Source organism: Dipodomys spectabilis, unplaced genomic scaffold (genome assembly GCF_019054845.1).
Source record: "Dipodomys spectabilis isolate Male_0828 unplaced genomic scaffold, ASM1905484v1 ptg000076l, whole genome shotgun sequence".
In the NCBI taxonomy this organism is placed as follows: domain Eukaryota; kingdom Metazoa; phylum Chordata; class Mammalia; order Rodentia; family Heteromyidae; genus Dipodomys; species Dipodomys spectabilis.
In genome coordinates this window covers 8,099,368-8,125,975 of record NW_024870753.1, presented here as the reverse complement: position 1 = coordinate 8,125,975, position 26,608 = coordinate 8,099,368, and the positions used below count along the sequence as shown (strand labels likewise).

Genomic DNA, 26,608 nt, shown 5'->3' with positions numbered 1-26,608 from the left:
GACCTAGCTGTCACCTGTCTTCTCTGTGAATGAGCTGTGTGACAGCATATAAGTCACCGAGTCTCTCTGAGCCCCTTTCCCCCCATCTCTTGAGATTCAAGTACAAATGACTGCCTCTGAGACTCGGGAGAGCAGTACTTACCACACGCCACTCAGCACGCACCACAAGGCCCTGAGCGACAGGGCCGGGCTCACTGGGGACTTAGTTTACCAGGATTAGAGGTCGGGCTCTGACGGAGCAGTATCTGCATTAGAAATGCAGATGCTGAAACTCCCCAGCCAAATGGACTAAATCAGAAAGCAGAGGGGACCAGCCATGGCAGTTCTGAGGCCAGCTGCAGTGCAGCAGCACACAGAGCAAGCAGCTCCGATGACAAAGAGGGTCACGGGGAAAGGCTGGGGTGGAGGGAGAAATAAATCGTGATTGAGTACCCGCCATGTGAGCCAGGAAATGCTTAAAAAACGGGCTCTCCTGGAAAAACAAGAGGCCCTGATTTATGGCACCTGCCAATTTCTGTGGTGTCGACCCTCCCATCAGAGCCAACAAGGTGTTAAGGAGCACCTTGCTGGGAAGAGGTATAGAATGGGGGCTGGCTGGGGTCAGCCTTCTTCAGCACATCACCAGTGTCTACCCTTGCACAGCATGCCCCCGGCTCTGTCACTTGACAAAGTGGGCACCCCACTTTGTCAGTAAGAAAAGTCACTTAGATAATTACACACACTTACACACACACACACACACACACACACACACACACACACTATTGCTAGAACGGTGCTTAAACTCAGGGCTTCAATAGCCTTGTCTTGCTTGGCTGGTACTCTACCACTTGAACCATACCTCCAGCTCAGTTTTTTGCCGGTTAATTGGAGATGGGAATCTTGAGGACTTTTTCTGTCCAGGCTGGACAGAAACCTTTGATCCTCAGGATCTCAGTCTCCCGAATAGCTAGCGTTATCAGTGTGAGCCACGAGTGTCTGGTTCACCCCAGTTAATAATTTATCCAAATCCCAGAACTGATGAGTAGACAAAAATAGGACGATTCGTGGGATCTCAATATTTAAAACACGCGTGAGGTCTTCCGAGGGGCTGATCTGAGCTGTTAGAAGGAACAGGCTCTGCTAGGAGGGCTTCGTCAGACACGAAAGCTTAGGTAAATATGACCGACATGGGATGTGCTTTTTACGTGCTTAGAAAGTAGGATTTCCCCAACAACGGCAAGGAACGCAGATCTATATAAATTAATAATCACTCTGCTCCTCTAAGCACTATATGGTGGAGATTTTAATTATGCATTCAAAAGCATTCTTCCAAAAAGCCCTTCTAAAGGAATGACAAGTCCCTTTGTCCTCTTAAACAGAATATGCGTCTTTACCTTAATGTGCAGTGTTACCATTAAGAAGCCAGTTATGACAACGGGCGGTGATCTAACGCTGCCCCAGTGTCGGCGTAATGCCCAGGGCAGCTTGCCTGAGTTTCTGCTCCTCTGTAAGTTCATCCGTCTACCCTGTCTTCCTTCTCAGTGTGGGCGGTCACTGCTGGCCCTGAGGCTGAAGCGCCTCCAGTCCCTGTCTCCCCGGGACCTGTACTTAAGACCCCTGGGTGGAGCCACGGGGGACAAAGCTTAAAGAAATGCTTGGGAGGAAGGCTTAGACCAGAAGTCGGTGGGGCCAAGGGGATGAATCAATGGGCCCTGCTGCCTTGTCTGGAGCTGTCCATGGTCCTGGGGGAGGCAATAACCATAGTGGAATTAGGTGTCTGACACCTGGCCCGGCCGCGTAGCTCAGGCCACCGAGGGAGTACTCATCTAGCATCCTGACCACAGAGATCCACCACTGCTTCCTGCCGGAGCTAGCAGTAGACAATCTGAGGTCCCCAGCCCTAGGCTCTGGTTTCCTTCCTAATTATCACAGACGAATCCTGGAGGTCCAGGAAGTCCTCTAATGATCGTTCCTGGGTCTGATGCTGCTGCTGCTGCTAATTGGAAAGTCCTGGAGACTCTACAGCGTACAACCCCCCTGCCCCCTCTCCTGCCTAGAGACCTGGGCTGTCATTTTGCCTTTGTACTCTCTCAGGTAAAAGGGGATTCATTTTTAGAGCCCGAGGAACTTCCTCACATCTTCCATAGGTGTGTGTGCACGCAGTAACTGTTAATATTTTATGTACATTTCAACAATTGTTCTACACACTTGGCACCACTGGGGACCCAGCTCCCTGGGGGGGGGGGGGGGGAGTTGAATTCTACAGCAGGGCCAGTCCTTCCGCTCCAGAATCAGATCTTCAAACACTTACTGATGTTTTTGCTTGTGGGGACACCAGGACGTGCGCTTTCCTGATTCTGTGTAAGAACCCTGTTACCATTCCCACCTGAGAAACGCAGGCTTAGACAAACAATAACTGCTTAACACAGGTACTTTTATACCAGTTTCTGTTGGATACATGAATAAACCCGAGACTCGAGAGAGGCCAAGTAACACAGTTAATAAGGACTAAACTTGGGCTTGAACTCAGATTCTGGGGACTCCTCTATCACCTGGCTGCATGAGAACAGCTGTGGGCAACTCTGAGGTAGAAAACAGGTACAAAGGAAGAGCTCATGGCCACTTAGATCAGGATGAGAAGACCCTTTTCCAACCTGTCCCCCCAAAGCCCACTCTGAGCCTCTGAGAAGAAGCAATCAGGGAAAAGATAGAACAGCTATGTGGGCTCAAGGAGAACTAAGGACCAAAGGAAGAAGCCTCAGCAAGGAAGACGTCTGTGAAGGTCTGACCCCCACCCTATTACACCAGACACGTACAGACTGCTTGGTGCAAACAGGGCAACCCGACCTAAGCCTGGCCATCAACAGGCCCTTATGGGCCTCCCCCAGCCCTAAAGGCTTTTTCAACAGCCTCTGTCTCCTTGCTCAGACCCCATAAAGGCCCATCTCCAACCTCCTTGCACAACCTCCACACCCACGGAAAGGTTTGTGCCTCTCGCTCTTGTGCCTCCTGGCCGGTTGAGAATTGAGCCTATTCCTTCTTCCATTTTTCCTAACAGAATTCCCTAATAGTACGAGCTTTCCAACATGGAATAGGATGTCCCCACAGGTAGTGAGTTCCCTAACACTGGAGGTAGTCGAGCACAGACTCTTCTTCATAAAGATGCATTTGTGAAGATTCAAACCGACTGGTGTACCGATCTTTTAGTATTAAACGTGACCCCAGGAATGCACGACCTAGGTTCTACAACAGCAGCAGAAGCAGAAGGGCAGGGCCCTAGTTCACTGTGTAAGAGCAGGAGAGCAGGACAGCGAGCTCAGAGAGAAAAGACCATGTGGGGAAAACTGCAGCTACCTCGAGGTGTGCTCAGCGGGTCTCCCCTCCTGGCTGAGACTCATTGCAGCTGATCCTCCTTATTCCTAGCAGTTCCGGTTCATAAAGTGGCCTCACACATTTGCTCTCGGGGGGAATATGGGGACAGGTTCCTATGAGTCTCTGGTTCATCTATAACCTTGTTATTTTACCTGTGCTTCTGTTTACAAACACTTCATTTCACACAGGCTGCTGATGGACTAACACCAAACAACAGCACTGCAGCTGATACCCGCACATGGCTTCTTGAGGATGGATTTCTCTGTAGGGACCCCCGCAGCCTTCTTGTACATAGGAGCACACTGCATTTAGGACTCATTTTTAACAGAAGCATAACTGGGGCGGGGGAGCACAAAGATGTGACACTCAATATCCCATGAAAAGGATGCTTTTTGACAGTTAAAGCCCTGCACGGGAAGACAGAATTTTGCCCAGTTCAACCTCTGCTGGGAGAGTACACATCAGATGACTCAAATGTGTTCCCACTCTGCCTGTCTGCAAAACTGCTATGCGCATTGATTTGGGGTTTACATGAAGACTTTAGCAAGCAGTCAGATTTTCAAATACAGAACCCACAGATAACGAGGATCCTTCTCTGTACCTGGATATTTGGCTTTGGCCAAAAGGTGCTCAAACTTCCATCCTTCATCCCCAATTTCTAGGGAGTGACACTGAACTTGGTCACTTCTCACCAAGAATAAGTCCCCTCTGGCTGTCCTCAAAGATTCCAGTGATCGGTAAGTATCAATGAGGACGGGAGAAAAGCATAAGCCAGCTCCGCTAGCTCTGACTACAAATCGATGACAGGCTCACTAATTTAATGGACTTGCCCCCATCCCCCCTGCCTCAGGCTTTCAGAAGTTAACGTCCCAAAGTAGGACTGGAGGATGCTTAGATCTCTCTTCTGTTTCTGTTTGGACACAAGTTCTAAGGGAGGTCAGAAGGGATGCTTATTCCACAGAATTCCAATAAAAGTGATCAAAACAAAAATGAAAATAACTGAATCGAATGATTTCTTTTGCCTATTCCTCAACTTCCTCTTCTTAAAAACATAGTAAAAAGATTGTGTACTCTCTCTTTCTGAGCACCTAGGGACGATCCGGCCATCTCCTTCATATTTCTGCTGGCAGAGTTGGCCAACAGAAAGACTCCTCTGCCCTAGAAGACTAAGAGCTGGACCATGCTGGAGATTTTTCATCTTCTAAGAAAATTACAGCCAAAAATCATGACACAGACAGGGCTTGCCTGGCTCCCCTGGGTCCACACACCAAGTGAGAAAGCACTTGTAATAATAACAGGACTTGGAGCTCTGAGTGGCAGGTGCCAAGGGAACCCAGGGTTTTAAATGAAGCTTCCAGGCTGAGGGAAGTCTTTACTCCCTTGTCCTGGAAATCAGGAGTGTGGGGGATTGTGGGTAGGAGGGTGTGGTTTCTGAGTCTCGGCAGTGATTCGTAGAGAACAGAGCCCCAGCCCCTAGCCCGGTGATAGGTTGCAGTAGGGAAGAGCAGGTGCCTCTCCCCACCCCACCCCACCCTGCCTCACTAAGCTCTGGGAAGATGCAGGAGGTTTAGACTTGGGGGTTATCAGCTGCTCTTGTCTGAGCAGTGCCATGCTAGGGTGGGCTGGAGGAGGAAAGACACCCAGAGCCACTGCTAAGAGGGACTCAATGCCAGGGAACGGGGAGGAAGGAGGAAGGAGCAGCGAGGTGGGAGGTCGTGTAAAGCTTCCAGCAGCAAAGGGGCTGCCTGGCCTGGCAGCCTGGATTTACACAGGGCCTGGTTGGCATGGACCAGTCCTTGCAGCCCTGGGGGGGGGGATGACCCCAGTGCTCCCCTCCCCCTGCTGTGTCCTTCCCCGTGGTGTGTGCCAGGCTAGAAATGAGATTCTGGGACTCTTGCAAACAAAGATAGAGAGATATATAGTTAGACATTTCCTTGTGAGGCAACAGAACTAAAATTTGCACAATGTAGCAGAATCCTGAGAGCCCTGCCATAAACAATGTTTCATTCTGATCTCAATAACTTTATGACACCCATGAAGCAGATATGATGACATTCATCTTCCCTATTTTACTGCAAAGGGATGGAGAAACACAGAGGGCCAGGGACGGGGAGCGCTGGGACCCAGGCCTGAGCTCTGCCGCTGACCCCAGCCTCTCCTCACTCCACCTTGCCTGCACTCACCCAGCCCCTGCACCCCTCCCCTCCCCCTCCCCCCTTGGTCCTTGACCTGGCTGTCTGCAGCCCCACCTCTAGTCCACGCCCAGCTCTTCTCTCCTGGGAGCTGGCTGGGCTGTCCTAGGCTGCTCCAAGACACAGGCCGCCCTCTTCCAGCCCCCAGGCAGGAGCTGGCTACGGAGGCAGGGCAAGGAGTGCTCGGGAGCTGGCAGACTTCCCCAGAGAAGAGTGATGGGGCACGTTACAAGAAATAGACTTAAAACACAGCGCCTTCAGATTCTGCTCCTCTGCCCTGAAGCAGCACCCTGTTCAAAAACTTGAGTAGCTGTGATTTTCTTGCCGGCTGGTGTGTGAATCGGCTTCGGCAGTGAGTGAATTCTCCACCAAAGCTGATGAGCAGGGGGCCTGGGGAAGGGGGGAAGGAGGAAGGCTCGAGGTCTCGTCCTTCCAAAGCCAGGGCCTCTGCTTCTAGACCCTGGTCTCCAAGTGCCAGGGAGGCTGATCTCATTCTCTTCTATGTCCCAGGAAAAGGTGCTGGAAAGTTACTCTTTTCAGTACTGGGTTTTGAACTCAGGACCTTGCCCTTGCTAAGTAGGCACTCTACCACTTGATCCATGCCCCCAGCCCTTTTGGCCTTACTTTTCAGGTAAGGTCTTGTTTTTTTACTCAAATTGGCCTTGGATCATAAGTCCTTTGCCCAGAGGAGATTACAGACATGAACCACAAGGTGCTAGCTTTCTCCAGATAGGGTCTCCCCAACTTTTTGCTGAGGCTGACCTTGATCTTCAGTCCTGCTGATCTCCAGCTACCTCTTGAATGGCTGGGCCATTGTCTGGCCCTGGAGATCTTTTAATGAGCCAGAGGAGAACCTCCCTTCATTTCAAATTTTTAAATGCCAGAACAAACAGTTGGGCCAATGGAACATTTGGCACATGAAAGCTCTCTTGAGCGAGTAGAGGAGCAGGAGCTTTAGAAGATTCTCATGACAAAACCCCAATCCTAGGGCTGTCCAGGTACCTCTGCCGGCTCTAAGCTGCTCAAGACCCGAAGACTGCCCTACACACCCACCTCCCCCAGCCCAGCAAGGCTGGCTCTGCACACCCCAGCCCCTTATTCACTGCTGCATGGGGTCTCTAGGGGTGGGGCCCACGCTCAGAGCTGAGCATAGATGAGTGGAGATGGCACAGAGGCCTGGGCATGCCTGCAGGCCTAGCTGGGCAAAAGCCTGGGCTGTCATACGCCGCAGTATCTGTCATGGGGAAGGGTAGGAGAGGAGGATCAGAGAGAAGCAAGCCTGGTGCATCTCACTCTGAGGGCAAACAGGGTCACCAGGAGGCTTCAGACGCAGGAGTGAGGGTCTCACCTATCCCTGTCTGGAAGGAGAATGGGCCAAGCTGACCGACCTCCAGCTAGAAGAACTTACGACCTTCTAAGCGAGGGGATCAATGACTTAGAGCCCTGTGCCAATTCCCCGTCTCCCTGCTTCTTAATTTAAAAAGAAGAAATAAGTGATTTCTCAGGCACCTTCATAGCAGCCCCAAACCACATCCCTCACGTGGGTTTGCCAACTGCGTCTTCTAGAACATCAAAGCGAGTCACCGCCCTGCTCTGTGGGGCTCTAGGGGAGGGCGCAGATCGCGCCCGAGGCTGGCCTGGGCTTGTGGGTCTGTCCCTGGGGGTGGGGGGGAACTGGCACTCGGGTCTATCCCTGGGCAGGGGAACTGGCATGAGGTGCTGTTGATTTCCAGCAACCAAACACCGCCCCAGTGCTCTGGGCCAGGGCCAGGCAAACGCAGCTGCAAAGGCTCTGCGTATTTGTGGCAAGCACTGTCTTCAAACGGCAAATGTCTTCCTCACTGCAGCCTGGTGGCGCCTTGAGGGCTGTTCTGAGCGCTGCCATGGATGGAGGTGGCTCGTGACGAGAGAGGCTGGGCAGAGGGCAGGGGTGTCAGGGACGGGGGACCTCATGCTGCTTCTCCAACGCCCCAATGGCAGAGGTGGCATGGTCTCATTTGGCAGGCAGGGTATCTTGGAGTGTTGTGTTATTCTGTGTTTGATGGCTTTGACGTGGAGGGAGGAGTCAGGCTGCAGGGACAGGAGAACCCCTCCCCCACCGCAGGTCTATACAAACCACCTCCCAAGTCAAGAAGCCACTTCCTGGAGACCCCCACTGTCAAGGCTAAAATAAGAATTGCAGCGGGGCTGGGAGGGTGGCTCAGTGGTAGAGTGCTTGCCTTGCATGCCTGAGGCCCTGGGTTTGATTCCTCAGCACCACATAAACAAAAAGAAAAAAGCCGGAAGTGATGCTGTAGCTCAAGTGGTAGAGCGCTAGCCTTGAGCTGAAGAGCTGAGGGACATCGCCCAGGCGAGTTCAGGCCCCACGACCGGACCCCCCCCCAAAAAATAAGAACTGCAGCTGCTTCTGTCCCTATCAGAGGACCCCTTCCCCAGAGGGGTCGGGCCTGCCTCTGCTGGACTGTTGTTAGGAGAAGATGGCATCAAGGGGGATGAAGTTAGATTTGAGTTCTCTTCCAAAGAGGACCCTGAGTGCTCCAGTCCTGCCTGGTGCTCCAGTTCTTATCTGAGTGCTCCCTTCCTCTCTGGCTCCATTCCTGCCTGGTGCTCCAGTTCTTATCTGAGTGCTCCCTTCCTCTCTGGCTCCATTCCTGCCTAGTGCTCCAGTTCTTATCTGAGTGCTCCCTTCCTCTCTGGCTCCATTCCTGCCTGGTGCTCCAGGTCCTATCTGAGTGCTCCATTCCTTCCCGGTGCTCCAGGCCCTCACATACACCATTCCACAGCGTAGCCCCTTGAAAGTTGAGCTACATCTGCTTTGAAAAACAAAGTGCAGTTACCATTCATTAAGCTTTCTGTTAGCCCTCTCCGGCCAGCTCCACTGGGCTTTCTGTCTCCATAGGAACAAAGTTACTGGATCAGTGGTCCAAAAATGGATGGCTTGGCTTCTAAGAAAAGTTCGTGTGCACAGAACTGGCTGAGTCTGTTGGGAAGCATAACTAATTGACCCCAGGGCTCAGAGTTTAGAATGTGAGCCAGCTAATGTGGAAAGTAGAAACTGAGCCTCAGCGTAAGGCAAGCGGTGAACCCAGAGTCTGAGACCCAGGCTGCCAGCCTCGTCTGGAACCTCGTGCTTTCATGGAGTGCTAGACACACCTCTCGGTATCTGGGGTAAGGGAGCTACAAGCCATGCCATGCTGGGATAGGGTATGGACTACTTGCTCAGGGAAGGAGAAAATAAGAGGAGCATAATTAGAATCCGTCACGGTAAAAGCTGGCTGAAATTTTTGCCTTTTCCCCAAAGCTCAGAAGCTCTTAAGTGAATGCTGCATAATCAACCCTCCATCTCCAGTCTTTGACAAAGAGTGGATGTTAAAAACATCTTAGGTTAAATTCCAGAATGAAAGACTGAATGGAGTGAAAGCAAACAGCACAGATCTGAAGGACTGGCAATTGAGAAGGAAGCAATGGAACCTTGCGGGCTGTTCCAGAGGGCAGATCGAGGAGGTGGAGTTTGATCCAGTGCTTGGACGAATCTGGAATGTGCTGCAAAAGAGGTGGCAAGTTCACCGGCCCAGAAGATTCTCAAGGAGAGTTTGGGGGCCATCATGGGCCCAATAGAGAATGTCCTTGACTGGAGTTGAAGATTAAATGAGAAGCCAGGCACTAGGGGCTCACACCTGGGAATCGTAGCTATTCAGGAGGCTGAGACCTGAGGATCGCAGCTCAAAGCCAGTCAAGAAAGTAGAAAGTGGAGTTTTGACTCAAGTGGTAGAGCGAATGAAAGAGCTTGGAATGAAAGAGCTACAGAACAGCACCCTGGCCCCGAGTTCAAGCCTTAGTACTGGCACATGCATGCACATGTGCAAGTATGCAGGCACATGTGTGCGTGTGTGCGATGTGTGTACACACACATGCATGCATACACACACACACGTGCACACACACACACACACACACACACACACACACAGCTGTTCTGATCAACATGTCCTGAGCTCTAATGCAAAGGCTCTGAACCCTGAGGACAGCAGCCCCTCCTCAACTCAACCGAGTCTGCCACTTCCTGACTTTGTGAGCGTGGGAACATTTTCTTATCTCTCCACCTCAGTTTTTCCACCTACGAGAAGAGAGCTTTCATGCAGCATTGATAAAGAAGATAGGCATTTAAAAATATGTATGCACAACACCCAGCACGGAACGTCATGTAGGCGACGATAAATGTTAAGCTATTATTATGATGTCAGGAGCGCCAGCCCTCCACATAACCACAGGCAAGCGCGAGAGAGCAGATCTGGTTTTGCTTGGATGGAGTCATATGCATAAACTTCAGACAGCGGGAGTGGGGCCATGCATCCTCGAATCCCGCAGGCCAAATGTGGAGGGTTTGCCTGTGGCCGCTGTCTACTGAGGAATGCCCTGTGACACAGAGAAAGCCAACAGGGGTGCAAACAAAGGAGATCTCATCTTTAGCTGGGGATGTCAAACCCCAAGGCTTAATTAGGGCCTGTTAAGCCATTTCCCATGCTCAGATGAAAGGTGTGCTTAGTACAGCACTAACAGAGCCACCTGGGGGCTGCTCAGACTCTCTGATCTTTAGACCAAGTTAAAGGAAGGAAATCAAGGGCCTTCTAGAGTTGTTCTCTTTTTTCTCTCCTAGCCTCCTTCTTCCCTTCCCTTCCTTCTCCCCTCTCCTCCCCCTCCCTTCCTTTCTCTTGGAACTCAGGTCTAGGCAAGCATTCTGTCACTTGAACCACATCCCCAGCCCTTTTAGCTTTTAGTTATTTTTTTTCCTGAGGGTCTTGAGCTTTTTCTCCAGAGCAGCCTTGGACCTAGATCCTGTTCCCAAAGCCTCCTGGGTAGCTTGGATTACAGGTGTGTACCACCAAAACCCACGGATATGTTCGGATGGGATCTTGTTAACTTGTATGGGTTGGCTTCAAATCTCAGTCCACCTCATCTCTGCCTCCCGAGTGGCTCCCAGCCTCTTTTAAAGAGGATTTTTTTTTCTTTACAGACAAGAAGGGAGAGAGTGCTATTCTAAAGCTACTCAACATATAGCGGTTAGCAGCCATGGTTGGTCTCACAGGCAGAAACTGAGGGATGAAGACTTCTGTGCCCATAAATAGGTCACCAGGAGGTAGTCCAAGCTCTGGAATGTGACCGGCAGGACACCGTACTGGACGCATTCTCCAGTACAGCCTCCAGCGGAGGCCCAAGGCAGAGAACACTCTCTAAGCCCAATCAAAATAGTAATTTTTTAAATGGTAAAAAAATAGCCCTGAGTTCTGAAAGACTATTTTTAAAATGGTAATAATCTTTTAATCAGCCACCGGCAGGAATTATGGCATTTGGTTCAGACATTTTACCAATTACAACCCACTGGGTGCCCGCATGGTGCTTTCTAAATAATCAAACCCAGCTCTGAGCAGTCACTCGCCCAGATGGAAGAGAAAGAATAAAGCCAAGGCCACACGACGCGGTGCCATTAGTCAAGAAAGCCCAGCCTGGCAGGCCATTAGAAACAAGCCCCATCCGTGGCCATGAGTGGAGATGAAGCAGCAGACTTGGAGGAGGAGAATGCGTGGGGGAGGGGGTGTCTAGGAAGGGAGGAAAAGCCTAGAACGGGGTGGGGGTGGGGGTCATCCAGGGAGCAAGGAAAAGCCTAGAGCAGGAAAGCCCAGACCTTGGGCGTTGAAGATAAATAAACCCGAGCGTGAACTCCGGCCTCGCTCCTTATCCTTGGTCTTTGTAGTGAGCTAGGACCCAACACCAGAAGGACTGAACTTGATCCATGCCATGCACCCATGTGGTCTGTACACCAAATGTCCTCAGATGATAGTCCCTTGCCCTGCCCCCCCCCCCCCGCCCGCCAGCGTCACCTTGGATGGGGCTGGGAGAGATGCCCGCACTCCCCTCTCCCCCTAATTGTGCCTGCCTCCCTAGCATCTCTCCATCCTTGCCCATCAAGAGGCAACGCTGGGCCGTGATTGGGATGGGACCTGGGGACCAGCACTTCAAAGCTGTATTCGTGCCCACGGCAGGTCACGCAGTCTCTGCTCGGTACTCCCAGCATCCGAACCAGACAGCCACGCAGCAGGACAGTCGCCAGACACAGCGAAGGAAAATGGGTCATCAGGAGGCATCTCGCCCTCTACTTCATAAGACCAGCCAGGGGTGCATCCCTCAGGACAGCTGAAGGTCAAGCCACTGTCCTGTTCGCGGTCACACGAGGCCAAGTCTATCCAACATTGGCACACACAGCACAGAAGGGGAGTGAAGAAGAAATTCTAAATATTCAGCATGTCTACTGTACCAGGGCAGGTAACCTGGGGTCCACCTATATTCTAATCATTCGTCCAGATGCTCCTGAAACTAGCCGTCTCCTGAGCACACCCAGTTTTGCTAAATCAAAAAGCAAAAAAAGCTGTGGAGCCTGGGAATTAGGTATGGTGTTTTTTTAACTTAGGGTTTCGCACTTACTAGGCAATAGCTCTGCCATGCCTCCGAGTTTTTGCTTTAGTTTTTTTTTTGAGATAAGATCTCTTGCATTTTTTTTAACCTATATACCTCCAGCTTAGCTGAGATCACAGGCACACATCACTATGCCCATTAACCTCTTGCCTAGTCTGACCTTGAGCCAAGCTTCTTCTACCTTCACCTCCTGCCCAGAATATACCTTTCCAAGCCAATGCCACGGATTATTCTCGAGCACATTTATACGTTGTATACAGCCAATGGACCCGCCAACGGAGTGGGCAATGGTTGCTACAAAGAAAACTCTGGAGTAGACAGACTCTCTGTCTAGGACTGATGGGCTTGATCCCCATGGCTGACGCAGGCAGGCCTGTGGCCTGAGTGGCCAGGCTAAGTGGCCGCTAATGTGGAAGCAGAATGCAAGAGAGGAGGGACTTCCGGACAGATGGCCTGCCACGTAGAGGGTAGATTAGGGAGGAGGGAGGAAGGGAGGGTGGGTGCTGCTGCTGCTGCTGGATAGGAGGGGAGCTGGAAGAGAGTGAGCTCTTGCCCAGGTCACTAGAGCAGGGTGGAGATCAAGGGGAGGTTCTAGAATGTCCAGACGGGTTCTAGGGAGCATACACCCGCCTGATTCTCCGCCATTGTTTGCTCCCAACCCTGGTGCATTTTTCCTCGGGAGCGACGGCCACCATGTCACCTACGTGTTTCTTTGCCTGTCATCTGTCCTACTAGATACAGCTTCCACAAAACCAGATACTTTCCCTCAATTTGAAAAAACTTGTATCTGGAAGGGAGACCGCACACAGAAGTGCCATTCTAATATTACCTTGCAAGAATGACTAATGGAGCTTCACTTCCCATTCCCCCCCTCCCCCAAGCAGACTGACAACTTCCCACAGCTTGGCTGCTTCCTTATTCAGGGAAGATGAGCCCCAGGGCATGATTTGAGTTTAATGGCCCCAAATTGCACCTCTGTGTCACTTTCCCTCACCACACTGTGAACCCTCTCTCTGCCATTCTCAGCTTTGTTTCCTGCCTGACACACAGTATGTGCTCAGTAAATGAGTGTTAGATGAAAGGAACAACCGCTCTGTGGTACTCCATCCCCATGTCAGCTTGCCCCATCCAGGAACATATACAAAATGGTGGTTATTGTCCTTGCTTAAAAATCATGTGGTTGGGCCCATGTGGCGGCACACGGCTGTAATCCCAACTGCTTGGAAGGCAGAAATTAGGGAGGTCATGGCATAAGGCCAGACTGAGCAAAAAAGTCAGTTAATCTGCCACCCTTGCCTTTATTCTTATTGTTTTCTAAGAAGAGCAATCCTCCAGGAAGAGTCCTACCCACTACCTGGTCTCCATGGGCCTCAAGATCACAGTTCAAGACCAACTGGGGCAGAAATGTTTGTGAGAATCCATCTCAAAGGAAAGAAGCCAGGTTTAGTAGTGTGCGCCTGTCACCCCAAATATAAGGCCTAAAACAGGGGAATCAACATCCAGGGGCCTGCTGGAGCAGAAAGTAAGACGCTGTCCCAAAGATAATCAATCAAAAAGAAAGACTGTCCCAAAGATAATCAATCAACAAAATGGCCGGAGGCTTGGCTCAGTGGAGCACTTGGCTCACACGCATGCGGTCCAAAGCGCAAACCTCCCTGCCGCCAGAGGGCTGGGGAGGGGGGAGACCTTCAGAGAGGGACTTGGCATGGCTGTCCAGTTCCAGATTCCTCCCATAGACAGGATCGGGGCCATGGAGAACAAGAGGTGGTGGTGGTGGAGGAGGAGGAGAAGGAGGAGCAGGAGTGAAGTAGGGAAATGAAAGGAGGTAGGGAAGACCCAGGAGAAAGGAGCAAAGAGGAGGAATCCGTGGGCGCAGTGCTGCAGGCTTACCTGCCGGAACCCGTTCCTGGTGAACTGTAAGATTTTCAAGGCATAGTTGGATCTCTGGCCTTTGCTGTTGAATTCAATGTGGCCGGTGAGACCTTCCAATTCTACCTGTCCAAGACAGAGTGAGTTACAGCACCAAATAGGCCCCTTGTTCACTTAGCACCAAGCACTGGGTGGCAGACACATGCCAACTGGGGAAGCCTAAGAAAGGACTCAAGGGTCTCAAGACTCCTTCGGCTGCCTGTTCCCAGCCACAGCGTTTGGGTGTGAAGGTGGGGAGCCCTACACCCAACACCCCAAACCAACTAACTCCATGAGCTAACACCAGGTGGGATGCTTGCTTGAGACGATGCCCCTGTAGGTCCTGGGCCGTCACTGGACTGGTTCTCTGGGCAGCAGGAAGTGAGGATGCTTCTGGGAAGGCAAACTCCAGGTCTGCAGCCTGCAGTTCCCAGCACTGTCACAGGTTCCTGCAGCCTGGCCCTTTCCAGCTGTGTGAAGACCACAGCCAAGCAGCACTGAGGCTCCAAGCCTACACTTCGGGACTCTTCATAGTCTATTAGACGAGGCCTGCTGCCTCTGGAATACGTTTGCCTTCGATGCTCAGTGGGTCTTACAGATTAGTGGGGAAATGGGATCCGTGAGACTCCACCGGGGTCCCGGCGGGTGACTGCGTACAGGGCTGTGCTGGGGAAGCCTGGAGCCTTACAACCCAGCATCCCCTGCCCCCCGCCACCTCCCCGTCCCCCGGGCTGGGCAGGGCCTGACGCTCAGCCGCTCCTCACCATGCGCAGGTAGTTCATGAGGCTGGTGCCGTGTGGCCAGATCTGGGCAGAGCCACAGGACAGGGGCTTCACGCCGATCTCCTGGCTCCGGTTCAGCTCCTGTACTGCAGTCACCACGGCATAGACAGCGTCGAACAGCAGAGCTGAGGACAACTGGGAGAGGCAGACGGAGGGAAGGATTAAGATGTGGAGAAGATGGGTACCAGTGGCTCATGCCTGTAATCCTAGCTACGCAGGAAGCTGAGATCTGAGGATAGCAGTTCAAAGTCAGCCCAGGTAGGAAAGTCCATGGGACTCTTACCTCCAATTAACTACCAGAGTGGGGGGGGAAGAGGTGTGGCTCAAGTGGTAGAGCACTAACCTTGGGGCCAGTGCCAAGGCCCTGAGTTCAAGCCCTACAAATGACCAAAAGAAAAACTCAGGGACAGGCCCTAAGTTCAAATCCTAGTACTAGCAAGCACACACAAAGAAGGAAAGAAGAAAGGAGAAGGAGGGCAAGGAAGAGAGAAAACAAACAGAAGGGGAAGAAAGAGGGCATGCTATTCTTGTCTAGTACATCCTGTAGCGACGGGGTCTGCCCCAGCTCCACAGACACATCCAATGCGGCTGCTGAGCCCCCGCTCCCCACCCCTGCTCCCGGCTCTCCATCCCCCTCATCTCACTTCTGCCTGTGACTAAAGGCTAAGCTGGGAAGGGCACCTGCTCCATGGCCAGCACCGTGGAGACCTGTGTACCCCGCAGTCCTGTGCTGCTCTCCACCCCTCTCTTCCTCTCTTTCCACCCTGCTGCTCCTCCCCGCGGCCGCCAAGCTCCTCCTCTATTTGATTCAAGGCTCTCCCCTGCAGGACCCTCCCCCCCGCCCCCCTGCCCTGACCAAGCAGGGAAGGGTTGCCAGCCATCACTCTGGAGGTTCTGGAGGCTTGCAACGCTGAGGAACGTCACGTGGTCTTGTCTGCACACGACATTTCATTCTTTTTTTAAATTCTTGATGGTACTGAGGACTGAGTTCAGGGCCTATTGCTTGTGAAGACAGTGTGCTTGAGCCACCACACCCAGTCCTTTTGTTTATTTTTTTCAGATAGAATCTCCCACTTTTGCCCGGACTGGCCCCAGACCTCCAACTTCCTATTTCTGCCTCTCTAGTAGCTGGGATTATAGGCATGAGTCACCACACTTGGCCTTGCTCGAGGAATTTTAATACCTTGGGTTTCTGCTACTGGAAGCTGAGAGCATTCTAACCATCACGGAGGTCCTGGGGATCCCCACCTCTTGGGGATCCCCATGACTTTTGTAGCTGGTTCCTAGGGAGGTCTGGGTCCCACCTTCTTTAAGGTCCCGCTTCCTCAGGGAGTTAATGTGTCTGAGAGACACAGAGGAAGCTGGCCTGGCCACCTCTCTCCCGCCCTCCCGGCCTCCCCAGCTTGCTCCTGCCTGCCGCCTAGCTGTTGCTAGTCTGGTTGTGGTCTCCCTTGCAGGTGATGGAGGATGCGGAGAGCTCAGTGTGTGGCTGTCTACAGTGACTTTGGACACCTGTAACTGTGGGGCCTTCCCAATTCTCCGAGGGCTTCTAGTCATTACAACTCCAGCTGGGGTCCCCGCAGGCAGAGACAAGGAAGCTGTCATTTCCCCCAGGCCTCCGGGGCGTGGCCTAGGGCACGTGCCCCCACAAGGCTCTGGGCTGAGCGGAGCTGACACCTGCCAAGCCTTGAGCATCCACGCAGGTCCACCCTCAGGACCGCTCCCCCGGCGTGCTCTCCCATCACCTCACACACAGCTCTTCTGAGGCTGCGGCCAGCTATGCACGCAGGCCTTTCACCTGGACCTTCCTCTCTCCTCTGAGAACTTGCCTCTCTCGCTCCCTAGCTTGTCCGCCCATCACCAGCTCTCTCCCAGGGTCTAATAGCTTGCTGGCTGCCTGCTTTATTCCAGGCCACCATCTTGAAGCATTTCTTTGCTCTCCTAATTGCTTTCTCCCTCTGCTGCTATTTACTAGTTTAGCTCTGGGAAGCACTGGGGAACGGCAGTCAGGGAAACGAGGCTTCTATACGGCCAAGTCTCCCCAGCCTCACGTCTGAGTTCACTTGGGGAGGTGGCATTCCTGCCGCCTGCTCCCCCCACCCCGTTCCCTCTGCCTCCATCTCGTTTCCCTTTCGCGATCCCGCCCCGTGTTTCCGAGATCTCTCCTTGCTATCTCGGCCTGTCCCTGTCGCTGTCTCTTCTAAATACCAAGCCCCCCAACTGCTCAGTCCTCATTTAAAATCCTCTCGTCTCTCTTGGCACCAGAATGTTGTTTGGCAAGGAACCCTTGATTCTCTTGTTTTTATATTTTCATTTGCTTCCTCATTGTTATTTTCTTTTGAGCTGTTTGCAAATTGTGTCGGGGAATGAAAGACTCGGTCTAAATTGAGATGGGTCCATTCCGACTCAGGGAGTGGTGGCTGGGTCCCCTTGTCTCTTGAACGAAAATAAGAATATCTTCTAGACACACCTGGAACCCCCCGTCTCCCCTTGTCCCTGGACCACTGGGCTCCCAGAATCCTCTTGGATGCCCATTTGTCCCTGAACCTCTCTGAACTTAAACTCTGCTCCCCAATATAATTCTAGGGTGGGCATCATTAAAATCTCATGGAATCGTTCTTACAATCTGGATTTTATTCAATGAGATAAACACTTAATTACGAACATCTGCTTTAGCCCAAATTCTAATTACTTAATCTCGCCATCTGTAATTTTAATCATTCCCCGCCATTTTCGTTCTTTGCGGCGTGATGAATGGGAACGGCGCAGGAGACCACTGGGTGTGCGTCTCTCTTCCCAGCACCCTCTCTGCTTGCTTTGTCTCAGGCAAGAAGCACATCTGCGGCCCGCTGCGGGCCACCTGGCAGTTCTGCCTGGGCGTGCGCCTTCCCCGCTCCCGTCCGCCCAGCACCCCCTTCCCCGCCTGCCAGCTGGTCTCCCTGTCCTGCAAGACCCACCTGGACCACTGCGAAGGTGAAGAAACATGGGGGCCTGCATACGAGGTAGAAGAAGGGGAAGGAGGAAAATTCAGAGGTGGAGAAAGGATGAGGGGTATGGAGGGCAGGGGAGAGGGAGGGGGAGAGAAGAGTGTAAGCTGGACTCCTGTCAACATGCCATCATGAGGCACAGAAGAGCACTAGAGCTGATTGCACAGGGAGGCTGAGGCCAGGGTGAAGGGGAGGAGGGGGGAAGAGCCTGTGCCACCGAGGCCAGGGCTGCTGCAGCCTTTGCACAACGTGGGATGGGGGAGAGATACTGGGCTGTGTTTTCCTGGAATACACTCCACCTTCCAGCCCTCCATTGTCCTGAAAGAGCTGGCCTACTGCTGCTGAGCTGGCCTACTGGTGGGCATCTTTCCACCCTCAGAGAGAGAGAGAGAGAGAGAGAGGTCTTCCAGAGGTAAGCTGTTGAAGTGAGCAGCTACTCACTGAGCTACTCCCCTCTTCCCCCTCCCTCCTTTTCCCCACAGGCAGTGCCCACCACCAAGGCCAGAAGTCATCTAGGGCAGAGAAGCAGATGTAGGCTCAAACCTGAGCAGCGTTAACCCATCCGGGCTCCAGTTCCATCTCCCCCCACCCTCAGAAGAAGACAACTGTCCTTAAGCATTGGTAAGAATGCCATGAAGAGAAAAGAAGGCCTGGTGGTGATTTCGTGGCACGCCATGGTTGCCAGGGCAGCGACTGCACACAGGACTCCTGTGCAAGAAAGAACACACTTGCCTCTGACTGGCGAGGGGATCCCCAGCGTCCCCAGCCCCCGGCCTGGGGCCTGACACATCCTCCTAGCCAGGAGGGACCCCACAGAGCACACCCTGCGGCCTGAAGCCCCCTCCCCAAGCATTTGTGAGGCGGAGCGGGAGAGTGGATCGGGGCCGGGTTGCCGTCCGCTCAGCCGCCCGAAGTGGCTTCCACTCCAGGGCCGTCTCTCCGCGTGCCCGGGGAGAAGCAACTGAAAAGACGTTCGGGCTGGGCCCCGTGGGAAAGGCCCCTCCCCCACCAACTCCATACCTCTGCCCTTCCATCTGAGCTATTCTTCTCTGTGCAGAGACGCTCAGCCACCTCGGGCTCCACCAAAGAGAAGAGCGCCTGACGGGGTGTCTTGGGGGGGAGGCAACCCGCCCCGCAAACAGGCAGTGCCTGCTCCTCCACCATCATCTTGGAGGAGACCACTTGGCAGGCAGAGCAGGAACTGCACCTCTGCAACTCTTCCAGAAACAAAGACTGAGCTGGTGGCCAAGCAGCCAATGCCAGCGACCTGCGACTGTTTCAACCACACACACTCCTCTCACTCCTTGTCCCCAGTTCTACCTAACCTGAAGCCATTCTTAGGCCCTGAAGTCAATGTCTGAAGGCTGAGGACATACTGAAGTGCTGTCTGCCCATGGCTGCCATGTAATCAATCTCCTTCCTCCGACCTGTACCATGTCTCTTGATTTGATACCTGGGGGCGAGTGTGGCTGAACCTAACTGGGGATTCCTGAACTTTGGGCCTGGGTTCTAACAACCAGGGGTCTCATTTATGATGAGACAGTACAGATCTCCCATCTAGCCAGCAGGCTGCCCTGCCCTCCCCCCCCCGCCCCCCCCAGAGTCTTGTACCTAAGCAATGAGAAGCCACAGGCCTGCAAGGCTTAATGACAGGGACATGTTCTGTAAAGTGTGTCATTAGTCAAGTGCATCATTTTGCAAATGTCAGTGAGTGCACTTATACAAACCGAGACAGCAACAAAGTCATTCAGCAATACGTTTTTTATGGGGCCACTGCTGGGTATATGATCCGTGGTTGACCAAAGCATCTTAATGTGGTTCATGACTGGGATTTTACTTTCTTACCTTCTAGAAAACTTACCCTGGCATCTGCAGCCATAGGAACCTTCTAGAAAACCTGACCCATGGGAGCAGCACAACTCTAGGGACTCCTTTCCTAGATGAGCACATGCAGCAGGCTTCCTCAAAGGATAGAGGCCCTGCCTGATGGATCCTCATCTGTTAGCTCATCTGGTAGTCACACATTCGGGATCTTTACATCTTCCTCTTTAAAGGGTGGATCACATTTCCGCACTCTCTGACCAATTATCTACCTTACTTTGGCCAAGCAAATGAGGTGAAAGAAGTCATAGTATGCCTGTCATGGGGCCTAGGACTGAGCAGTCTTGTGTTTCTGGTTTCTCTGCTGGGACAGCACCAGGCTCTAGATAGCATGCTGCTCTAGAGAAGGGGAAGGTTCAGGGAACAGAGCGGTCCAGGCAGGCCCAGCCTAAACAAGACAACCTTATTTGTTGCGTGACCTTAATCCTTAGCAGACTCTCAGACACATGAGCAAAATTAATGGGTCCTGTGTGCTAGTGAGATTTGTGAGTGCTATTTATGTAGCATTCATGCAGCAAAAGCGGTCTGATATATTCACTAATGCCTAGTCTAGCATCTGGTGTATAGATTGTCACATAAAGTTACCCAGTGAATAATGGAGAGTTGAAGACTGGATCTTATCCCCATCCTATTTTCATGGTCATTCTTCGAGGGTGGTCAAGCATGCTCAGCCAAATGTTACAGATAAAGAATCTAAGACTTGGAAGCAGGAGGAAGAGACTCAGACTACTTAAGATTGTATGACAAGAAGCCTGTGAGGCCAGTGTTTGGACCTAGGCCTGGCGTCCCAACACTTGTTCTTTCCCACAAGTGACCACCGCCTGTGTGAGCGGCTACGCCCGCTGCCAGGGTTGGTCCTTGAAAGGATTTCACTAGCACAGATGATGGGATCGTCCATGGCAGAGCAAAACCAAAATCACAACGAGAGGATGTTTAATTTCACCAGGCCAGGCGCCACACGTATAAAGTGTAGGGTGGTGTTCTGCCCACAGCCTTCCAGGCCCAGCAGCGCCTCATTAGAATGTTGGAATGACCACCACAAGAACTCCTCGGCTGGCCCAGGAGAGCGGGTGTTCCTATGGGCGGCTGGCTCGGATCCTGCTCGTGACCCTGGCGTGAGGATGCCCCTCGCTGCCCAGCCATGCCATGGGGCCATCTACAGGATTCCAGCCCAGCCTCACGTCCTTCCTGCAGGCACTCCGTTCACCTTTCCCAGCCTACTTCTCTGGATCAAAGATTCCCCGTGTTTCCCAGAGCTCTGTCTCCACTTCCCCCTCTAAGCGTCCCATCAGACTACACAGTCATATAGGATCCGGGGTTTGGGGAAAGGTTACTATGTCCATGGTCAGACCACTGGTCACCATGTTGCCCACTACCAAGTCAGAGCCCTCCGGTGCAGAAGTCTAGTGAAGGCCTTGCCTCCAGGCACATCTTATCAAAGGCTGGTATGGCCCATTAGAGAACTTGTTGCTCTAGGAGGAAACTCAAGTCCATTGCTGTCTCCTAGGCCTGACTCCTTCCCCTGAGTCCCCTATCTCCATCTCCTCATTCTTACCTTCTCCTTAACCCCTTTCATTGTGCCAGTTACAGTGCAGTGGGGCAAGCAGTGGTTAAAACGGCACCAGTGGTTACAAGTAAACATGGTGGAGCACATGGTACAGTCTGGGCTCGGACCCTGGGTTCTCTGGTCACTAGCTGCGAGACCTAGAGAGAATCACTCGACTTCTTTAGCTTCAGTTTTACTACCTGGAAGCTGGAGATGCTACGAGGGTCACCTCAGGAAGTCATGGGGGCAGCACAGGTCCACCTCAGGTGACACCTCCTGTGTTGACATCACACGGAGTGTGGTGTGGATCCCGGGCAGGACAGGTGTACAAAGCCAGGCAGCCCAGGCCTCTGAGAACATGCCTTTCAACACACTGAACAGAAAAGCTACTTGACTTGCTTCACAGAGTAAACATGGCTGACCAGTAAGTGCAAAATGGCCAAGGAAAAGGTTACATCCACTCCACACAGCCAGGGCAAACACATGGGTGTACTTGGACCTGGGTCGGGGGACAGCCAGAAAGGAAGCTCCCTGGATGAGCCACTCAGAAAGAGCACTGGATGGGAAGCCACGAGTCTTGTTTCGCTCGGCAAAAGGTTCATCCTCCCCCACCCCCCCCCACCGCCCCTATTCCCAGCCCATGCTTCATTTTCATTGTAAGTGAGAAAGCAGATCTACTCCAAATGGGCTTTTATTTAGTTAGGTCTGAGACTAGGACTTAACTCAGTACCTGCTGCTTTTGTTCAATGTTTCGTGTTCTACCGACTGAAAGGCCTTTTAATAGTGAGACTCTTGAATAACAAACTCAGGTACTTCTCAGTAATGGATCCTTGACATCACTACTGACAACTGGCTGCCTTCACACAGTTCTCTCACCGCTGTCATCGTCATCGTCATCATCGTCATCATCATCATCATCATCGTCATCATCATCATCGTCATCACTATTTGGTAGTACTGGGTTTTGAACTCAGTGCCTTGCCCTTGCTAGACAGGCGCTCTATCACTTGAGCTATTCTACCAGCCCTTTTTCTGTTGGATCATTGCAGGAGAAGGTCTCGTTTTATGACCACGATCTGACCTGCGTTTCCCCACCGGATGAGCGGCAAGCACTGAGATGCCTCACCATTGGCTGAAATGGAATCTCACGAACGTTTTTGCCAGGGCTGGCTCTGAACTGTATTTCTCCAGATCTCTGCGGTGCCTTCGTGACCCACCTCAGTGTGCTGGGTCCACTTCTCTCAGATCTTCCCCCCCAACCCTGTATTTCCCAGCACATCCCGTGCCCTTCTGAGCTGGGACTTGAGAAGGAAAGGCCTGTTACCTTGTGGCCAGCCCACAAAGAGCATGTGGAGAGGCCCAGGGGCTCCAAGGAGGAGCTCTGGTGTGCGGGCGGGGGTGCACTTACCGCAGGCCCAGTGAAGGGCACATGGTCACAGTTCTCCTGCCAGGATTGGTTGAGGCTCTGGGAAAACTCTTGGAAGAAAGCATGGGATTGGTTGAAAATGGAAAATCCCAGGATGTTGACTCGATCATCCACGAGGCTGTCCATTCTCTGGAGTGAGAACTCCTGGAAAGACCCAGCGGTCAGAAATAGAGAACGCAGTTAGAGAGGAGGAACGGGTGAACGGACCGCAGTAAAGTGTGCTGGGGCACCTGGGTCCAGTCCAATGCACACAGGTACTGTGTGGGACACCAGGGGTCCAGGAATGACAGCCAGCTGTTCCCCTGGGAGCTCTCAGTGTCAAGGTGTAGGGAGTAAGAACAGGCATCAGCAGAGCAGCCTGTCAGCAAGGCAGGTACAAGACACGCTGGATGGAGAAGGCAGGAAACACGGCGTGCGCATGGGGCCTGGTGGAGGCCAGACGTGTCCTCTGGAGGCTGAACACCAGGGCTGTGACCTGATGCGGGTGGCAACATTTTCCTGGAAAAACGCCTTCCTCCGTGGCTCAGGCCATCTTTCCCGGCCTCACATCCGCCACGCGCTCCTTCTAAGTGACAGATGGCAGGTGCCTCGGGCTTGCTTCCTGGCACGGTGGAGACACAGTTCTCCTTCAGGCAGCCTTCTTTCCTGAAGACTTTGTTCCTCTAGGCCCTGGCATCTCCAGTGCCTCCTCGCTCCCATCTCCCCTGCCCAGCGCCTGGCCTCTCATCGGCTTTGCCTGGCACGCTGGACTTACAAAGACTCCTTTGGAGCCACCGACCCCTGACGGCGTGGAGTTGGACGGGGATGAAATGTATTTTGGATTCTGTCATACTCCCATTAGGGGAACCTGGACGTGCCAGAGAACGTATTGATTCTTAGGCTGATATGATGCCCTGTCTCTCTCACAGGACAGCTGCCCACGCACTGTGGGCTACTAGCAGGCACGAGGGGCCAGATGGCTAATGAGAAGAATCCCAGTTGGCAAGGCACAGAGCCAGGCTGCTGTGGAGAAACCAAGGGGCCTCGTTGCCCATGGATGGTGGGAAGTGGAAAGCATCTTTGCAGTGTGGGCGGGCTCACGGCCTCATGTTTGTGCTCATCCCACAGCCTGACGCACAGCCTGACGGACGGCAGCCCGTGGCCGTGAAGCCCCGACGTCTGGCAGGTCCAGACCCGCTAGAAGATAGGCTGAGCGGATAAGGGCCTTCTCAGCTGGACGCGAGACCTTAAGCAAGGTCTTTAACCTTACGGGGCTTCATTTTGCTAAACGGAAGCAATAACACTAGCAACCTCCTGTGTGGCTTCAAAGAACAAGGAAGAGCGACGCAAGGGCTCATCCTCTGTGGTGAGTGAGAAGGAATGCAGTCTATGACTGTGACTGGAGTGTTCCTGCGAGACCTGGGCAGCACGCCCTCTCTCTCTGCTCTACTTCCACTTGTCTTAGAAACCCGAGTTTGGGAGGCACTTCCTTCAGTGCGTGGTCTGGCAGAGTGAGGATGAATGCGGTAATGGCCGGCACCTAGAGACCGTCTGTCCAGAAGTCAGCCAGTCTGTCTTCCTGTCTTTGAATTCCTGCCTTCTTATCCCTCAACTCTATGCTACTTTCAAAGGCTGCTTCAGATGAAAAGGCTTCCAGAGGCTTCCTCTGCGGTTCATTCTATTTATGACGGCCCATGAGAGGGCCTGCAGAAGGTCGGGAAAGGGGATGGTGCTTTCTTTCACTGCAATTGCCCGGGACATTCTGGGATTCTACTCTCCAAGCATTCTTACAGCGAGGAAATTCTTTACGTCTAAACTTAGGCTCTCCTGCTGCCTGCTGAAGTCTATTTTCTAAAAGAATATGAGGAACATCTACCCAGCAGTCGTCTATGTATAGTAAAAAACGTTCTCAGCCAGCGCTTCTCCCAGTGTGTGCCTCAAAACTTCCTCCGAGATGCAACTTTCGTGAAAACACAGCTCCATTCTCAAATAAGGTTAGGAGCCATTTGCATACTGTATTTTTTTTTCCTTTTCAAGACTCATATCCACGCGCACATTAAAGGTTGAAAGGCTTCCTGCCGTGAAGCAGTGTGTTTAAGTTTTACTTAATCTCGGACTTCCCAAATCTATTGATCCTGGAATAGAGTTTGCCCTCCCCCACCTCCCCAGACCAAACTCTTGAGTGTTGTACAGTAGTAGCACCGTGGATAGCAAGCATGAGGCCCTGAGTTCAAACACCAGTACCACAAAAAGAGTGTGTGTATACGTACATGCTTGTGCACAATGTTGTATAAGGACCTCGTGACCAGAGCTGAAGGCCAGGTCCTAGCCACGTGTGACTATAGGGTGTGGTTACCCTGGAATGAAGGAACGCATCCTGGGTAACAGCCTGAGGACCATGCAACCCGTCACCACAGCCATGCACCTCAGCCCAGCGTCGAAGGTGTGATGCTTCCAAAGCCCTGATTTACAGACAGGCACTGATCAGCTACAGGGATCTTTGGGCAGATGTTTTCCTATTGAGGCAGGAGACAGAGACCAGCAGGGAGAAGAGAGCTGAGCTGGCACTGGCCCCAGAGAGGTGGTGGTGCTGGAGGGAGAAGAGGGGAAGAGAAAGACTGGGACAAGGGGCGGCCACCACGGCTCTGAGAGGGGCAGCCGGGCCTCAGCCACACACTGTCCACACACCATAAGACGCACAATGCGGGAGCCAGGTGTTGAGGTGAGTGAATGGGAAGGTACGCCCTCTGACCTACTGGTCCCAGATGAGTGTCTGTGCCGGACAGGGGTCAGCCAGGGAAGAGGGGTCCGCTTGAGAAGCGGGGAGCTGGGTTAGTCAGCCAAGTCCTTGTCAACCTTTTGGGGCAGGTCAAGATGGGTTGAGTAGCGCTTGAAGTCTAAGAGCATTTAACAATCCCCCCTCTGGCTGACTTCAAGGAGGAAAGCAAGACTTACCAAGGCCCAGGCCTAGCCAGTGTCCATGAGCTCATCAGTCTGACCCGAGCTACAGGAAAAGTGGCACCCTGGTCTGCTCTTCCTGCCCACTTGCCCCTTCTTATCTGTATTCCAGACCTGGGAAGCACACTGCTTTTCTCCTAGACATCCACACTAGAAACATCACAGGCAGCCCAGCCGCCATCTCTTCAAACTCTGAACCCAGTCAACTGCCTATCACTCAGATCCCTTCCTCCCTTCCTACCCCTCTTCCTCATCTCCCCTGTGTGGTGATCGGTGATCGTGCCTCTGTCCTTGGGACTTGTGGCTACTACCTTGCTGATGACCGTGCTGACGGTTCTTACTGGCACTCTGCAGGGAGATGATTTCATCAAGGAACAGCAGCATATATCAGAAAGAATACAGGGTATAAGATGGTCCTGGGCTCACAGCCTGTCTGAGCCACGTCTGCATTAGGTAATCTGGGGCAGGGCTCTGACTGAAACTCATTTCCAACAGGATCTACCTCGCAGGGCAATGGATGGAAATCAAAAGGTGTGTCTGACACCCAGAGGGGCCTCATGACATGGAGTTCTCCTCTCTCCACGTCCAGTCCCACCACCCACGGCAGGTGTTGATCGAGAGGGCAAGCAATCCTTTGGTCCTCCCCTTCCCTGGCTCCCAGGCTAAACCTGGCCCCCCACAAAGGGGAATATCCGGCCCAAAGGCTTCTCCTCCCCCCTTCTTTTGCCCCTCCCCCTGGAAGAAACTATTCTTAGCTACTTGTCAAACAAGAAAAGTTTTGCCAAGTCATTATTAGGGGTTCATTACTTGGTGAGGCTATTTGTGTCAAGACAAGAAGGCTGGAGTTCAAGGTCAGATCTCCTTACCATCCATAACAATAACAACGCAAGGTGGCAATAGTAACTTTACTGCACCGTACTTAGCACGGGACTGGGCTCCAAGCAGACTTCAGCACAGCTCACACACAATCTCTGTCCACCCTCCCAGCAGCTCAGGGGCCTGGGAGCCATGGGAGATGACCTTCCCACTTTATAACTGCAGGGTGGAGACAGCACCGAGCCTCTCCCAAGGTCGCGACGGCTAGCGGAAAGGGGCTCTGGATCCAAATCCAGACCCGTCGACTT

General features: G+C 52.7%; 1 protein-coding gene across 1 annotated transcript in view; it reads right to left on the bottom strand.

The window, feature by feature from the left end:
• The window catches only part of Grik4 (glutamate ionotropic receptor kainate type subunit 4), a 213,681-nt gene that overhangs the window by 57,425 nt on the left and 129,648 nt on the right, over window positions 1-26,608 (bottom strand). The window contains exons 8-10 of the mRNA XM_042683011.1: window positions 22,530-22,691; window positions 14,690-14,842; window positions 13,908-14,012 (exon numbers count right to left, since the gene is read on the bottom strand). Of these exons, the coding sequence (XP_042538945.1) occupies window positions 13,908-14,012; window positions 14,690-14,842; window positions 22,530-22,691 (420 nt within the window). The remainder of the gene's footprint in view (window positions 1-13,907; window positions 14,013-14,689; window positions 14,843-22,529; window positions 22,692-26,608) is intronic.